The sequence below is a fragment of the Meleagris gallopavo genome, chromosome 2 (assembly GCF_000146605.3).
Source record: "Meleagris gallopavo isolate NT-WF06-2002-E0010 breed Aviagen turkey brand Nicholas breeding stock chromosome 2, Turkey_5.1, whole genome shotgun sequence".
Taxonomy (NCBI): domain Eukaryota; kingdom Metazoa; phylum Chordata; class Aves; order Galliformes; family Phasianidae; genus Meleagris; species Meleagris gallopavo.
In genome coordinates, this window is record NC_015012.2 from 53506718 (window position 1) to 53525023 (window position 18306).

The window sequence follows — 18306 nt, forward strand, 5'->3', positions numbered from 1 at the left end:
GAATGACAAATTTCTGGGACAGCATCCAGAAGAGGATTCACAAAGAGGAGGAAAGAGTCCTGATTTTTGCTGTTTTTCTGTGCTGGATGTCACCTCCTCCAGGAATGCTGATTAATGAGAACATTAAATAGAAAATTCCACACTCAATTCATTTGTTTTATTTCATTTTCAGGTCATTCTTCATACATGGTTATTAGTGCAGGAACTGATTTTCCCTTTAAAATTGTTTTAGAGTAACGTGTACGCTTTGTGGAAATGACCTCAGTACTCGATGCAAATGTGTTATGTTTTGTAGGACAGAATGTCATAAGACAGTGGGAGTGGATCAGCTTGAGGCTTTGAAGACCCAAGCACTTCAGAAAGATGCGCGCATTTCTTGGCATGATTGGGTCTTGGCACAAAATGTGACACTGCTCAGTAATAGTGAGGAACAGTGGTGTGTTCTTCACCTGGCTTTGGGGGGATGAGCTAGGTGTATCTGACAAAGCTGTAAAGTTTGGCTAAACCTTTTGATTGCCGTTATAGAACAAAACTGGATGTTGGTTATACGGTTGGAGAAGGCAGAGAAGATAGCTACCGTAACTAGGAAGTCAATCAAGTAAATAACAGTGAGGGAAAATAAAATTTACAGGCTGATACAGTCTTGTATCAATCATCTTTGGGGGGAAGGGTTCTGGGAATGTTCTTTGAGGAAATTATTTAGGAATGTTAATACAATTTTTGCACCCTTTCATATGTAAAATCTGTGTTACACTACACACGATCCTTGTGACCCAGCTTGTACAAGAAATCTATTTGTTTCATGCAAAAGATATGAAATTTGTAACTAGCCAGGTCATATTGATTTTACAGAACGTGTTCCCCAAAGCTTCTTTCTCTAAGTCTGTGCTGCACACGCATAAACATGCGTGCATTCCCTTTTGCGCCCTGTCATTGATTAGAGGCTCCTTTGAAATGGAAAACTTCACCTTTTAAAAAGGCTGTTACATTAGTTGATTCCTTTGCTTGCTTGAACTGGTTTCCACTGAACTTGAAGAAAGGAAGGAGGGGGAGTGATGGAGACTCAAAGGAAAGGTGCTTGTCATTTACTGATAAAAACCTGAGCAGAAAATCGTTTCTGCTAAGGACATCTGATCCATAGGCATCTGTTACAGTAATTTAAACTCGTGGCTTAGTGATATACTTTCTACAAAAAAAAGGAAAAAAAGAAAAGAAAATGAAAACAAAAAGCCTAGAGACCCTCCATATGATAAGGTAAAGTCATTTGGTTTAGTACTTTGTATAACATTTCTTTCCTTATTTAGAGAGATAACTGAATGAGCAGGCTGCTAATCGTTTCCTGAATAGAATCCTTTGCTCTCAATACTTATCTTATTTATCGTCTATTGTGAAATTTGATTATCAGGTGGAGTCTGAGCTGTAGCACTTCTGGATGCTAAAACACTACTTTGAAGCATTAGGTTTACACATCTTTATTTTATTATTTAAGTATTTGATTATATTTTGTCCTACTTTCTATGGTTACTCAGCACCCAGCTGGGATCTTTTATGTTTGCCTGCCTAAGGCGATACATCCCTGTCATACAGTGCAGTATGAATCAGTGAATGTATTTTTATATGTGCATTCTGTGAGAGGAGGAGGAGGAGTGGTAACATACATATATACGTATAGTAATAGGAATTTCTTGGGACTCTGGACTGGATTTTCTGTTCTCTTTCGCTTATTTCTTATATAGCTTGTTGCATGCTTTTCATAATGATAGCATAAAAATGCTTACATATAAAAAAAAAAAACTTTATTTTTTTTCATGTTAACCTAGTACATTTAGATCTGGAACGTGCTGCTATAGGAATCCCACTTCTCATGACAGTAGCAGTTTCCAGTCACTGATATTTAATGTCCAGTAAACAGAAGTTTTTCAGTTCTACCAACATCTATGTAGGCAGTATGAAATTCTTTGTATTTTTATGTATAGCCTATATCTCAGCTCACAAGTCTTTGAATGGTCTGATAGTTGAAATAAGTCCCATATAACTTAACTGTTGGGAATTGGAGAGCTGTGGAGATAGAGGGAGCAGGATGTGCTGGATGGGAGTCAGGCATCTCTTGGAGAAGCTGGTGTGCCATGCCAGCTCACCTATTTGTGCACTTAACTGCTTCTGAAACTTAGCAGCTACCATTACTTAGGGATAACACATGAAAATTTGATCAAAAGCAGAGTTTTTATTTTTTTAATTTCTTGAAGTCGAAGCTCTTTATAAACTTTAGTTACAGACTCTACAGGTAAGGAAGCAGTGATACTTCAGCTGTCATATCAACTTGGAGAATTCTTGAAGTATGTAGGTCACTCCAAAAGTAATGCCTCCTATTTATTTCCATGGAAACTACAACAGATGCAAAGAGCACAGGGACACTATTTGATATAGCAAATTCTCAGTTACACTTTTTCAATGTAGTCACTATCATTAGCCATGCATTTTTGCCAGCAATAAACAAGAGCTTGCATGCTGCACTTGTAATAATCTTCACCAGCAGAGGTGACCTGCTGTTTCACAGCTGCTGTGGTGGCAGTGTTGCTAAGAAAATGTTGCCCACACAGTCCATCTTCCATCAGCCTAAACAGATGGAAGTCAAAAGGTGCCGTATCTGGACTATGTGGTGGGTGTGGTAGGATAGTCCAGCCAAGATTGCCAGTGTGCTCCACGGCCTTCAAACTAGCATGAGGGTCTGGTGTTACTACATCACAAGAGACAGGTTGTCTCCTTCTCTGTCCTGACTCTGGAAGTTTGAGTCTTCAGCTTAGTTGGCCTTGTGATGTAGCACTGAGAGTTGATGGTTTGTCCAGGTTCCAAGAAATCCAGAATAGTCACCCCTTTCCTATCCCAAAAAGCAGCACTCATCACTTTACCCACTGAAAGCTACTTCTTAAACTTTTACTTTGATGTGGAATTCACGTCACCACTCCATGGAATGCTGTTTTGACTCTGGCTCATAGTGGTGACACCACATCTCATCACCAGTAATGATGCAATCCAGGAAACTGCCATCTGTCACACAGCAACAAAATGTGATGGAATATTGGTGGGAAATTGAACCTCTACTGCCACATCACTCACATCCACCCCTGACATCCTGGGCCAACAAAAGAAAATGGGAGGCTTTACTTTTGGAGCAACTCTCATAAGTAGTCACTTGAGTTCCTTGTTGTCAACTGTACCAACCTATGTCATCTGAGTTTTGGAAGCTACAGTTTGAGAATGTGCTCAGTAGCCAAAACTGCTTTGTGGGCCAAAAAAATATCTCTATGGATGAAGTAGAAACTAGCGTTTCTAAATTATGCCATGGAACTAGTTTTTTTTCCTGAAGCTCTTAGCTGAAAAAGAATTCTTCTATCCTGACCATTAGCTTCTACTCCTACTCCTTCGTTTGCAGGCCAATGGACATGCATATTGGAAGTCACATATGTAAACACTAACAGAAGAAAACACGTCACTACAGTGTTGAAACAGACACTTTCACTCCTAGAGAACTGAATAGTTCCATACATAGTTTAGAAAAAGTTTCCAAAATGTACCAGTTTAAAGAAACATTTTTCATACTTGCATGTGCACACATCATGTTTCAGTGTTATATTAAAATAGTGAATTGGGAGCTCCTGAAAACCATTGAATTTAATGGAAACAGTTAATGACTTCATGTTATTACTCTGGCAAGCACTCTCATAATGGGGATACTTAAAGAAGCCTTATTTATTAGTGCAAATGTATATGGGTCAGAATTAATTTTTAAAAATCTTTAATTGTTTTCCCCTTATAATTTTCACAGCGGTATGTAGTTAAATATTCATGATAATGCTGATGATATGCTAAAGGTCTGAAATAGATCTGGAGCCTCAAAATCAACACAGGTTATTTAACCCTTTTCATCTAATGCACCATTGGGGACTTGCTCAGTGAAATCCCAGAGCACTGGAATAATTAGAAGATAGTAATGAGGATTTAATTAGTCCTTGAGATATGCTGAAATAGGACCACTGAGAACTTTTCTGTTTGGACATGGATTGCAAGCAGAATTGATGCCGCTGCAGCTGCTGTGATGTGCTGGAAAATGTATTCCATTGCTGGAGGCAGTTTCATGGCACCATTCTGTGCTTGTCAGATCTGTGTGGAAAGTGCCTGGAGTAAGCACCTCCAAAATTGTTGAATAGTAGCCTTCCTCCACTCCATCACCTCCTCCTCACAGTACCTTTTTTTTTCCGTCTTCTTTTTTTATTTTATTTTTTTAGTCATTTTTTTGCATTCTGGCTTTCCTTCTTTTTGTTGTTGACATATGCAGCTTATGAGGATTGTTGTACAGTTATATGGTCTATTAAAAATCTATCACAAATATAGATGAGGAGTAAGAAACTACGGGCTTGTAGAAGCACAAGTGTTGTACTAAGCAAAACTAGAATCGTTTTGATTCAAGCGCTTGTATGTTTTATCATTAGATCTAGACCTTATTTCGTATTAGATCTTCACAGAAGTGATATTTATCAGTAGCTACAATGTAGTAAATTTAAATAGCTTTTTTGGCAGCTAAGATGTTATCCAGGAAGAGGTAGTAACAGATGGGATGTGATCAGGCATTTTGATGTTCTCTTTCTGCTTCCCTATAAACGCTAAGTAGCAACTGAATTTCTGTAACTACAGTTTCCTAATTTGCCCGTTAGATTTCATATAGGTATTTTTATCCCTTTGAACAGTTTTGTGAGCACACTTACTTGTACATGGTCATCACATAAATTCCACCATCATATATTTTCTTCTAACAAAATATGAATGTTTCTGCTTGCATGGAGGACACAGAATGCCAATCTGGTATTTTGCCCCCAGTTCCTGAACATATTTACATTTTAATACTGACATTTGAGTTAGAAATTCTTTGCCCTGAAATCTATTTTCTTGTTTAAAAAAGAAACCAGAAGGGAGAAAATAGATCAAACTATTATTATTACAACAGAAAAGTTACTACAAATTGCTTTTAGATCTTAAGAAGACTTTTTCCCTGAGAACACATTTTTTGCTCTCATCTGGGGATAGGGATCTATTCAGAGCACTGAGGAGCTGGAGAATAAAATGATTCTTGTCATTAAAATTCTTCTGCTTGCAATGTTAACGATGACACCACTTAAGGTTAAATCAGACTTGGTAATAAGTTTAGTTGATGTAGGCTGAAGTGTTTCAGGCTCTTAAAGAAAGGTGCTTGAGACATGCACTGAGTGCAAAGCCACAGGTATGTTTGAGTGCCTCTTTTGCACTCCAAGTGGGTCAGTGCAGGGAAGCTGAGTTCCAGCTGGTATGTAGAAACATCATGGCAGAATGGGAGAAAATCTCATGCCCATAAAAGTAGAGCTGGGTGAATTGTGCCCTGAACAGCCAGAAGAGTGCTTCATGTAAGGAGGAAAAGCAGGCTGCAGTTGAAGCTGTCACACATCTTTAGAAGGAATTATTTCATTACAAGATTAGCTGTGTAAAACATCTCTTTAATCGCAAGTGACGTGACAGACCGAATCAGCACTCCCATCCCTGCTTCTGCTAAAGGATGCACAGAAACTACAGAGTAGATTTGTCTGTGAAGGCAGAGCCATGCTCAGAGCCATGAGCTTCAGTGTCTCAAAAAGTTATGTTCTCAGTTCAATGAGCACTAAATTTATCAACAGTTTTTAAAAGGATCTGACCATCATAGTTCTTTTATTGCTGTTTTTTATTTTTTAATTTGATTGTAAACATCTTGATGCCTTAAGTTGCATATAAAAATGTCATTTAATTTTCCTTTGATTCAAAAAGTTGTGTTGATCTGATCAGCAGAGTTTTGTGGTTTTATTTTTGTTGGTTTTTTTTTTTACTGTAAACACACTATTCTTCTTTGCTATTTTTGTTGTAGTAGCACCTAGGAGCCCCATTTTTGTACCTATTTTAATGTACTACACCATGTACCGATGTGCAGCAGAAAGCTTATATCTGCCTTACGATGAGTAATGGAGATCTTTCAAATAAAAGGTTACTGATTCTCACACTGAGCTGTGGGAGAGAATAGTATAGTGCCAGTTTGTCTAGTGTGCACTGAAGAAAAGTATGCATTTCTTGCTTTGAAAGTATTTGAAATTATACAGATTATATATATGTGCCGAACTAGGTTAATCCTTAAAGGAATCACTTGCCATTTGAGGATGTTGGCTGTAGTCTGTACTTGGATTTCAGACATACACCAGCCAGAGTCAGCTTGAGGTTGATCTGATTAGCTGTGGCGTGCACTAAATATACAGCAGTGTTGGCCATCTGCACGAAGAGCTCCAAGAGGACGGGTATGATTTACATGTGATAAGCCACTCTGGGAGAAAGCAAAACTGCAGAAATAAGTATTCGAAGGAGATAATATCTGTACAATGAAAATCCAGAGTCAGGTCTCCGAAGTAAATTTTGTATACTAGCAGCTGGTCGTTGCTTTCTTCTTGCTGATGTTAAATCTTGTTATACTTGGGGATGATCTTTATTTCATTTTTTAAACTAAATTGGAGATTCTCTTTTTGAGTTTAGGAAGTAGAATTGAATCATTCTGAGAGAGTTTATACAGTCGCTGGCTTCTACAGAGACTTCTCAATAGAAAAGTTTCCACTGACTTCATTTGATAGAGTTCAGATTCCCTGCCTCTGGGCTCAGGGACTGAAATAGGCTGTAAGCAGTCATTGATGGAGAACTTGACAAAATGTCACTCAATGTTCCTGTCACCAGGTTCTCTGTAAAGTTGTGAGTGCGGTCCCTGTCCCAGGGACAGCTTCCCATCACAGCGTATGAACTCCAAGCTCAGCCGGCTCAATGGCGTCATCCCTTCAAGGACGCTCTGCTCCCTCAGCACCTAAGTTAACCTTTTTATGAAGCTTCTCTAAAAATAAATAACTTCTTGTCTAAGGTCCTTTATGCCTTTTAAAGTTCACATGTAGGGCAGCGAGCTGAAATCTATATAATAATGTGTGTATTAATAGCTAGCACCAGATAGTTCTTTCCATCCCAAAGGATCCCAAAAGGCTGCAGAATAAACACTCATCAGGGAACAGCTGCAAATCAAGGCAGGGAAGAATCAGTCGAATCATAATTCATGGTAAAATAAAACTGAGACAAAGACATTCGGGATTGAGGACAATGTGCTGATTTTGTATTTTTGAAAAATATTATGATTTATTTTACTAGCATCCAAGACAGAAATGAGACATTGTGTGTATTTTAGTTCTGTCCACAACATCCATATGTATCCCATAGTATTCAGTGTATTTACTTCATGAAAAGGAAGATCTGAGTTGAGCTGTGGAACCTTTGAACAGGAGTCTCAGGGGAGGTTAAATTTTTCAAACCTGAAATTTAGACCATTAAGCCTGCAGGCCTTGCACATTACACATTGAAAAATGCTGTTCCTTCTTTGCTCTCCTCCATGATTTTCATAAGTATGCATGTTATTAGGGAAACTTAGACAAATGTTGATTGTACAAAGCAGGCAGGCTCCTCAGGTTTTTCATGTTGCTGCTCAGATTAATTCCAGCAGCCCAAGCTACCCAGTGAAATTGAGGATTTGCTTCAAGTTCAGATGGGGTGGAAAGGGAGCTTTAAGGGTGCTTTTGTGCTGCAGTTCACCATTACCATGATTTTCCCTGCACCATAGTAAAAGCATCTTGCTTAAGACATACAACACTAATAAATTATGTGTAAGATAGTAGACGAGTAATGTGTCTTTGCTCTGTTTATCAACTTCTCCACAAATGTATTTCCTTCTCTGCACTTAAAATTTACATCAGAGAACATTAGGCAAGGTTTGCATTAGGAAAGGTTAGATATTTCTTCTCTAGCTACCATATGGGTAATCTGTCTGATTCTTCCCCAGATTCTAATTTATCAGTGATAGATTATGTGAATTTCAAGACTAGGCAGTAGCTGAGGGAGGCTTAGGGGTGGGAAAAATTTAAACATTATTGCAGGCTATACATAGAGAGGGTTTTGTATTATCAGAGAGAGAGAGGGGAGAGATTCAGCCAGTTAACCTAATAGCACAGCTGGTAAAACACTAGGGGGTCTGGGTTAAAACCTTAGCTAGGTCATTAGTTTCCATCTTCCCCAAAGCTATTCACATTGTGAAGAGAAGCAGTCGGACAAATAAACAGTAGACTGTGAAATAGATAGTATAACATAATAAGAGAATATTTTAAAATAAGTAAAGCCAAGCCAGTGCTTTTTCTTAAATAGAGTGTCAGTCCTTTTGTGAAAAGGAGAAATAACCTCAGTACTCCTTGTGGGAAGGATGGATATTGCTTAAAGTGATGCTTTTCATAATATGTACGCAAAAAAACTTCTTTGTGGAATAGTTGGGAAGAAACGTGGCAATCATTCTGCAGATACTGGCTGATGCTGATGTGTCCAGGTACATAGAGAGTCCACGTAGCTGTTATTCTAGTTCAGAGAACTTCAGATGTTTTTATGAGAAGGAAATGCGTTATCTTTCCTGAAGAAATTGCTCGGTCCAGAAATCAAGATTTTTTTCACAGTAAATCATGAAATTACAATGAAAAAATGTTTGGGATTCTTTATAAAATAGATTGTGATTGGAGAAAGATGTGAGGACTTGAAAATCTTTTCTAGCTTTTTTGAAAGTTAAAAAGAAAAAAATCAAGAAGATTGTTACTGGTTTAGAGACTAAAGAATAAGTATTTAAATTTCTCCTATGTCAGTGGTCTCCATGCATTCTTTAATTCCGTTGTTCTTCAGTTGAATGAGTTGCTTCTCACCAGAAGTGTTCACTCAGTAGCTGGGGTACTAGCAGAGGGTTAGTGTAGTCATTACCTGTGTATTACCCATGTCAGTGTTGCTGCTTGAAACTTGTCTAACAGTCCCATACTAGAGCCATCCAAAGATACTGTATTGGCAGAGTGCTGTAACTCAGCTGTGCTAAATAGTCAAAGTCTTGTTTGCCATCTGTTTGTGAAGGTGTTTTATTGTTGTTTTTTTTTTTAACCAGCCTATTAACTGGACAGAAATACTGAGAATTAGTATTTATATCATCTAAATGAGGTTTCCACTTCACAAGCTAATCTATTCATGCCATCACTCTGTTGTGCGTATTACTGAGCTGTACATTCCAGGCATGACAAGTATAGGTTTCATATGTGGCATTGCCAGTTCCTTATTTTAATAAGGCTATCCTCAAGAAAGTGAGAGTAAGAGCTGAGAAAAGTACATCATCTTTAACGTGAAGAATTTTTTTGCCTGCTTGCTCTGGAGGCCAGTATTCTTATGCCGCCCACATGATTACACTTGGGATTTACTTGGGCTGAATTCCAGTACATTGATCAAACCTTTCCCAGTTTTTTCATTGCTGTTATTTGTTTAGACTTGCATACAACTTTTGACTGCTTGGATTTTTTTTTCCGATATCTAAGCATTCCTCACTGTGTTTTTTCCAATGACCACACACTCATTGCAGTGCCATCGCCCATTTGTGCAGACAACTGGTTGCATACTCAGAGTCCTGATATCTCTGTAACAAATTCTTCTAGTTACTGAAACTCTTTGTTAGTGTTTGAAACTTACACTATTGGATGGTTCCTCATGGTGCTCTCAGGTGTGGGCCTGTTCGGCTGAGTGCTAACCCAGACATGGTTCACCAGTCCAAAGATCTCTTCAGCCATTCCTTTCTAAAAATGGCATTATCCTGATGTAATTTTTCCTCACATAAGCTCTTTTTTTGCAAAATACCATGGCAAGTTTTATCTGTCCTTATTTTTATTTATCAAATGTGTAATTTAATTATGATCTCCTATTGCTGTAAACATCGAAGTTTTCTTGAGCTTAAAATGGGTAAGTGTTCTGTGTGTTTTCAGGTTTGATTCATTCATAAAAATCAATGAAGTACTCCTGGCTAAATCAAAAAGCCTCTCATTGACTGTGGGTTAAGTGTGCCAGTAGATAGTTACTGTCTATTAACTGATATGCAATGACTCCTTACTTTGCAGTCACTCCCTTTGTATTTGAACTCCTGCTTTCCTGGAAGAGCTTTTTCATATTCAAGCCAAGATGAAAATATCAGGAGAATCCATTTCAGACTTTACAGCAACAGCCAGTTGTATAGGGTTTTATTGTGGCTAAAGCCAAAGAGATAGTATTCAGCAAATTATTTTGTGTTGGTCATTGAGCAGATGGAATTGAAAGCCTTGGTGCATAATTCTCTTTTAAGTGCGTGTAGGCATAAGGAAAAAACAAAATTTTAGGTGTTTTACAAGGGCATCATACATTATATTAGCTGTATGTATACTACAAGATGTTAGTAATACAAATTAAAGTGGGAAGCTCATGTTTGTCTTTTTATCAAAGGAGAAGAAACACTTCCATCATAGATAGAATAATCGTTGCTTATTTCATATTATATCCCTGTGTTTTGCTAAAAAAGAAAGAAGAATATGATGCTGCCTGACTTTTTTGAAAATTTGCGTGTATGTTCTGTTTGAATGTGGGAACACATGGTCGTTGGAGCAGTGAGCTAATTGTTAATGATGTGCTACTGCCAACTAAAAAAAAAACACACAAAGATGACTACAATTTCAATTGGGTTCCAATAAAAGAAATCATTCTTTAGCTGTGTAAATACAGTGTAAAAATAGCTAAAACACGAGAGTAATTTTGGAAGGCTCAGTATATTCATCTGTTCCTGAAATAGCTTAGTTTGCTGAATTCTGCTCAAGTTTTTTCTCAGTAAGTAATCTCTTGTTGTGATGGCAAGTAAAGCATCATCTGTACCTCTTTTATCACTAATATTAGAGGAAGGGTGTAGGTTTGTTCTGTGATGAGCATGTTGTCATTGCAATTTTTAAAGTCTTAACTCACGGCTGTTTCCTAGCAATTTATTTAGAAAAAAGCAACAACAAAAAAGTACCCTGTTGTCATAGGGGCTGACATGTCAGATGCAGACTGGCTGTTTAATCATTCCACTGCCTTTACTCCAGTGCATTTCTAATGCAATCCTAGTTCCCTTTTTTACAAAAGCAAGCTTTATCTTACATCTAATTTTCTGGAAAGAAAATTTATTTCTGTTTGTATCGGTTATAAAATGAAGTTGAACACTGGGGAAAATGTGTGTAAATAAAGAAAAATGAATGTATGCCAGCTGCTCCCTTTCGTTTCTGATCAAATTTATAGAATTGATGTTGTTTTCTCTTTTTGATGAAAGCGTGTTAATGTCTTGACCACGAATCCTCTTCCTCTCTAAGAGGTCTGAGCATTCTGCAAATGCTTGAAGCACTTCAGACTTACGCACTGATCTCTGAAGATGCAAGCTGAGATAGATAAGGATAGACACATCTTTGTTTTAAGGGAATTTTGATCACGTTAAGACCTGATCTCACCTTCTTCTCCATATCACATCTATGACTGAAATGATTCCTTTCCTTTCTGGAAATAAGTTGGAACTTATCCTATTTTAAGGCTATGTTTCAACGTACCATACAGACAATAATAGAAGATAGTATGGCACAGATAGTCTTCCTGCGTATTGGGTTTCATTTTTCCTTAATTCTTTCCTTGTTCATGCTCAGAATATGGCAAAGCCAACATTATTTGAGAGTGATCTGACATTCTTTGGGGTGGTAGCACTGGTGCTTCATGTCGAAAGCTCTTAAGGAGTCTGTTCTGTTCTTGTGTTAATCAAGTCCCAGAGCTCACCTGCTGCGTGTCTACTGCAACATCTGTGTAAACTGAAGTCAGAGGATGAGTTCAGGTACTGTCACACAGTTATCTTTGCTGTGTAATTTCTGGCATGATCCAGGGCATGGTTTTATCCAGTGCTGATGAGCGCTCCATGAGACACAGCCCAGACATGGATGAGGCAGCATGAGGGAATGCTACAAGAGATGTGAATGAGACTGCCAGGACTGAGTGGGAAGGGTTAGCTGGACGGACACAAGTATCCCACACCACTCACTATGCCAGGGAGTGGTCCTGGCATGTTTTATTTATGACTGTACACATGGCCAGACAGTTCATTCCACAGCATCAGAAACAGATTAGAAGTTTCCTGAAGAAGAGGTCATTTGAGTGGAAATATTTATTTCACTTATTGCTCCAGTCCCCTTAGGAGCTGCTCTGACCAACAGGAGATCTGGCCAAAACTGTTGTCCATGTTCCCTACTAGACTCAATAACCAGCAATTCCTCAGCATTACGACTGGAAATCATTACAACTCACGCAAGCAGCAGCTTGTTAACATGTCATCTACTCTTGTGATGTTAAGGAAAGTACTGCCTGTAATAACTACTGGTCTGAAAACCCTTTGTGTCCAGAACAACGTTTGCAAAGTTATCTCGTGTAGATTAAAAGGCCCATGGTGAACAGAAAACCCTCACTTCTTACTAGATACAGGACTAAATTTGCCATCTTTACAATAAAAAAATTTAGTGTGACCAGTACAAAATGTTTCATTTAAATGGATCCCATGAGTGTGATATATATGGGTGTATGTATGTGTGTCTGGAATGCAAGCATTTATTTCACAAAGACGTACGATTGTATTAGGTTTTTAAATTAGTTACAGTACTGTCAGAAGCAGACATAGACTTTGTAATAAGATTTGTGTGAGAGTGGAACTAGTTTAAAAATAGAGGGGTCTGTCTCAAAATCAAGCTAAGTGGAGAATTTCTTATGAGCTTTTCTTGCAGAAGGTTGGGGCTTCCCAGCCAATATTTGTTAGCTCCCAAGCCACCATTCCTCATTCAGTTACTTGGCTCGCTGCATCCCAGTGCACATGGTTGGGCTTCCTCCAGAGCAGGTGTTGAGCTTTGACTTCACAGTTCAAGTGTGATCAAGTCAGCTGTCTTAGGGCCCCCACAGGGGTCAGGAAAACTCTATGCGTATTCTGCTAAAACTTAAAGTTGTTTGAGTTTTAGCATGTTATGAGTTGAACTGTTTATAGTCCAAAAGAACTGGGCACAAGGGAGTGTGAGACCGTCTTAGTGCTTGTTTTTTTCTTTACAACCTGCAGCATTGAGCTTATTGTTTCTGTTACGGAGTAAAGATTTATGGAGGGCTCAAAAGCTTTTTATATTTCTTTGGACTCAAAACCTAATTCCTAGTCATGCACTCACCGCTTTTCATTTGTACAACTTGGAGATACTGTCTGTCCCCTTCCACAAAGCTTTGTTGCTGGTTTACAAACAGAGAGGAGGCGATCTGGAGAAATCAGGGAGAATACATTTCAGCCTTCCACAGTCGCAAAGCATCGTGCCTGGACCAGCCAAGAGGCAGCCAAAAGGCAGATTTGCTCCTGCACATTTTCCTGTCTGGCAGCAGCACATCGTATCTCACACATCCCCAGGCAAGGGTGAGCTGCTGGCCACTGCACCCACTGTCAGGAGGCTGTTGTGGAGCCACCTGCAGCCTCAGTGTTGTCCCTCAGTACAACCATGTTTTGCTCTACAGAAATAGATGGAATTTAACACGTAGAGAACAGAAAAGAAAGCAGTTTTCCTCAAATCGGGAAATAATTTGCTGTCTTTATAGTACATCTTCTTCAGCATTGAAAGCAGTACTGAAACATTTCAGAGCAAAATATTACAAAACCAGCATCCTCCCATACATGGTTAGTGGGCAGGATTTTGCTGCATTTTTCTCATTTTATGAAATCTAAAAAACAAAAGAACACAAAACCTTTCTTCTATCTTCTACCTCCCATTTAATAGGCATGGTTCTATTTCTTTTTATGAAGCTTCCAGATTTTATAGCATTTTACTAGGTTTCTTGCTGCAGCTTTTGAAACTTAAGTTAAATTGAGATTAATTAATACACTTACGAAAGGGGAAAAAGAGAGAAGTCAGTACAGACATACTGGTGACAGAGTGGTAGAAGGACCTAGAGCACAGATACAGATCAAAGTGACCCTTTTTTCCAGCTTGTTTGGGTAGTCTGAACATAAAGGGAAATTTTAGCTCCCGAGAGTGTGCAGACTATAGGAGTATTTACAGTGGACTTCTATATGCCACATGTGTATATTTTGATAGCAACCTATAATTCTGGAAGTTACAATACTCCTACAATCAATCATTAGGCAAATTAATTACTATTTTTTAGTTAGTCCAGATGATTAATGTTTTTTTCTAAAGATCATTTCAGTTTTAAAATCAGTAACTAAGCATGACTCCCCATCTTTCTTTTACAAATAAAAGCCTGTGAACCTTCTGTACAGGTTGTGGATTTTGAGACAGCTTTGCTGACTTTAAGGTGCCTTTACTTCTCTTAAGAGAATCCAGTTTTCTGGGTATCTTTAGTCTGCAAAAACCTAAGGCAGGTTTGAGGTTGTTGTTTTTTGTGGGTTTTTTTGGAATGCCAGAGATTTCTTAAATAAAGAACAGCCATCTGAATATTAATTTTACTTTGGTGCTTTTTTCCCTTTAGGTTTTATGGCAGGCATACAGAGGAACCCTCAGATGTCACAGTATGGACCTCAACAAACTGGACCTTCCATGTCACCACACCCCTCACCTGGTGGCCAAGTGCATCCTGGAATTGGTAGCTTTCAGCAGAGTAATTCAAGTGGTACTTATGGGCCTCAGATGAGCCAGTATGGACCACAAGGTAAAATTCTTGTTAATACATCTATGTATATACACACCCACATATATATATATATCTATATATATGTAAATTTTTGAAAAATATATGTATTACATATGTAAATAGGCAAATAGACAGGTGTGTGATTTCTTGAAATAAAAAAGACATAAAAAACCCACATACAAACACCCCCATGTCCTCCTCTAAAAAAATCACAGGTGAAACTAATTCAGAGGTGGGGCTACACCTTGTGGAAGAGGTTGCTTTTATTATTGGCACTTTCGTGTAAAAATAGTGATCATAAATTGGGTAAGGAAATTACAGATCTGTTGGATTGCCAGGACCATTGTTGAGGAGGCCAACGATGTCATATCTGCAATGAGGATGAGTTGTTTGGCCAAGCATGGAAGAAGGGTCACAACACCGATCCCAAAATAGGACTTATATTCTTAGATGGAATCCCAAAGCCACTGTGAGATTGCATAGTGACTGCGAGGGTTAAAGTCTCCTAACGAGCATAATAATATAGAGGCTACTATGGGAATATAATATTGAGCACTCATGCATACGGTTTGTGAATTTTAACCAACCTTTCAGACTGAGAAAGACAGTTCCTTTTGTTGTGCTGTTTGACAGAATCGTTGGAGAACTAAGACAAAAATAGAAGTAATAGTTCCTGCCCCTGGACATTCAATGCTTACAACCTTGAACTTGTCTATTGTTTTGTCTTTAATGGATAACCTTTATAAAGCATGCATGTGTTTAGGGGTTTAATGAACTTAAAGTCAGGGTATATGAGGGACAGTGTTTCTTTAAACATACATCAATAAACTCTTCTATTTCAGCACTTCCTACTAATGCTTTCTTACTTAAAATCCTCAAAAAGGATTGGAGCCAGCTGTGGGAAATTCTGTAAGGGCTCATTGGCTTGCACACGCTAGCAAGGATGGTTATTTTAGTCTCCAGGGTTTCTGAGAACTAGTTCTGTTGTTTGTTTGAAGGGAGTCTTGCTGCCCTGTGCAGTGTTCCTTTCTTTTTCATCTCTGGGTCACATTTGTTTTAGTTGTCTGAGCACAGGGCTACAAGCCAAGATCTCCTGCTTTGTAATTTTGGCTCTGCCTTTTACTCCATCTTTCAGCTTAGGCAAGTGGATTCGTTTCTCTGCTTTGCTTTCCTTAACTGTAAGATGAAGCTAGTAATGCCTTATAGCCATGTGTGAAGATTAATTACCTAACTCCAGTTGACTGGCGCTTTCCTTTTATTTGAAAAGCATTTTGTGGCCATAAAATGCTGTCCAAGTACTTATTTTTATCTGCACAGAGAGCAACTAGTTTAACTGGTAAAAATCCAGTGGATTTATGATGTGCTATCCTGACTTCCAGCTGTACTGCTGCTGCTGAGATTCCAAACCATGGGAATAGTGGGTGTCAAGTGCAGTAAAACATTAGCCATCCACGCTGATTGAGTGGAGGAGTTTTTGTACTAAATCAATGCATTTAAGTAACACGCCGAATACTACTTTATTTTTTGTTTTAGTTCAGCAGTTCTTTCCCTCTCACTGTAGATGAAAGTGCCTATGTAATGATTTTATGGGTTGCGGTCAGGAAGAAACCGCTATTAAAAAGTGAACTTGAGGGGCAGGAAGAAAATGAGCATCACTGTCATTAACAGGCCATTTCAGAGGGGTCTGCTGAATAGTGTGATGGATGAAAAGCATGTTCTTCTGCCAGCTCTCAGAGAGTACTGGTGATTCCATGCACTGGTCATGATAAAATTAGCGCCCTGCAGTAATTAAGGTCCACAGGTAACAAATAGAGTAGAAGGATACTGCTTTTTCACTGGGCTAATGTGACTATTAATAATATACTGGGATGAATATGGTGATATTTCAAAGTCATGTATTTACTTGGATTTAAGATTTTAATAGCGTTTTTCATTTTTTATGAAAGTAATCTGTAATTGCATCTCTTAACATACCGTCTTACGAAGCACAATTACATGCCAGCAATGATGAATATATAATAATGTTACTCCATTTGCTTTTTATTGCCGAAATAACAAATATATTAAAAATCACCTGGGATGCAAACTAGTTCTTACATTATTAAACTACAGTAATTGTCAAGGATTCATTTGCTTTTCTCATTTTGTTCATATAAGCCTTCCTCTAGAATATTGCTAAGCAGAGGCTACAGTGGACAGGACCACCATTTTTAAATTTGTTGAATTATTTTGTGACATTAAGCTTGCATGATGAGTTTAAACGTAGCCTAAATATTCTGTTTCACTGCATGCTCAGTGTAAGCCTGTAAGCCTTCACTCAGCGCTGGTAGTGTCTTTCTCTGCAATAGAACTGCTCACTGTGGTAAAGATTACACCAGTAAGTTTGGGCTGGAGGAATTAGCCCACAGTTTGCAGGAGCAGAATGATCCATCAAATGCATATAGTTGATTTGTATTTCACGTGTTTACGTGACACTTACAGATCTGTAAGAGTAAAATGTATTTGTCCAGGAAACAATTCCATACTGGGGACCTAGGGCAGTGCTGTGAAAGCATTTCCCAGAAAAATAAAAAATGATGTTGGCTGCGCATTTCTGTATGTCTCTGATATAAACCAGGAGCATACAGTACAGAACGTTAATTTTAGTTTTTTGTTAACCCCTGGCATTTTCCTGTCCACAAGAATAAAGAGAAACAGAGTGAGCTTGGGAGTTGTTTTTGAAGCAGTCTTTCTGTTTTGTACTTGGGAACCATCTAGCTGGTGAGCTAACAAAGAGACTCTGGTCTGTGACCCCAAGCATCCAACTGCAGAATGGCCCTTAAGCGCTCTCTCTGGAGAGCAGTCAGACACTGCAGTCAGTTGGGTCTTTTAAGACTGGGGCAGAAAAAAACTCACTGCAAATCAGTCAAAGGTGTCAGAAACGCATCCTAACTGCCTAACTTTTCCTACTGAATTCAGCAGTAACACTTCTGTTTGAGTATAACAGAGATGAACTGCTACTGAATACATTTGAGCCTCAACCCCAAAACTTCACAGAAAATTAAAACCCCTCATGTTTGTAGTAGAGATGAGTCTCTGTGCTTTATAACTCTTAATGTTGGAATTAAACTCATTTCACAGAAGCACTTTGGTGTCTTGCTCCCCTGATTTCAGGAGCCTAGGTTTTAAGTAGTAGCACCTTAATGATGAGCTCCCTAAGTGTCCTGAGAGTCTGGGCCTCAGAGTCCAGTCCTACCTGTGCTACGGTATGTGGGGTGAAGATGTGAAGACTTAAATACTAACCACGCCTACTAAGTGAGTTTCAGAGGAATTCAGTACAACGTATTTAAATTGCCTGTATCTGCAAGGAGTGGAGGGGAATGACTTAATGGTTAAGTGAACATGTAAACAATTTTAAAATGTCTTTAAGATACTATTTTTAATACCACAAATCTGACCTATGTCCCTAAAGCAGAGAGTAAAACTAGCAGGCAGCTCTCACATTTCCTTCTTCTTGGCTTGCCTAGAAATGGCAAGGCATCAGAGCATTTGTTCAGAAAACCTGGACAAAGTGGATTGAAGTTCAGCAGCAAGCATGAACATCTGTCTTTGGCAGGTTGTTAGTAGGCTTTTTATATTATATCCTTGCTACGGTTCTTTTTTTTTTCCTGGTTCCAGTTACCACATTGTTTTTTTTTCTAA

General features: G+C 38.5%; 1 protein-coding gene across 2 annotated transcripts in view; it reads left to right on the forward strand.

Moving 5' to 3' along the window:
* The window catches only part of LOC104909751 (AT-rich interactive domain-containing protein 1B-like), a 58780-nt gene that overhangs the window by 16919 nt on the left and 23555 nt on the right, over positions 1-18306 (forward strand). For both annotated transcript variants that reach the window (XM_031552486.1, XM_031552487.1), the window contains one exon: positions 14464-14643. In XM_031552486.1, the coding sequence (XP_031408346.1) occupies positions 14464-14643 (180 nt within the window). The remainder of the gene's footprint in view (positions 1-14463; positions 14644-18306) is intronic.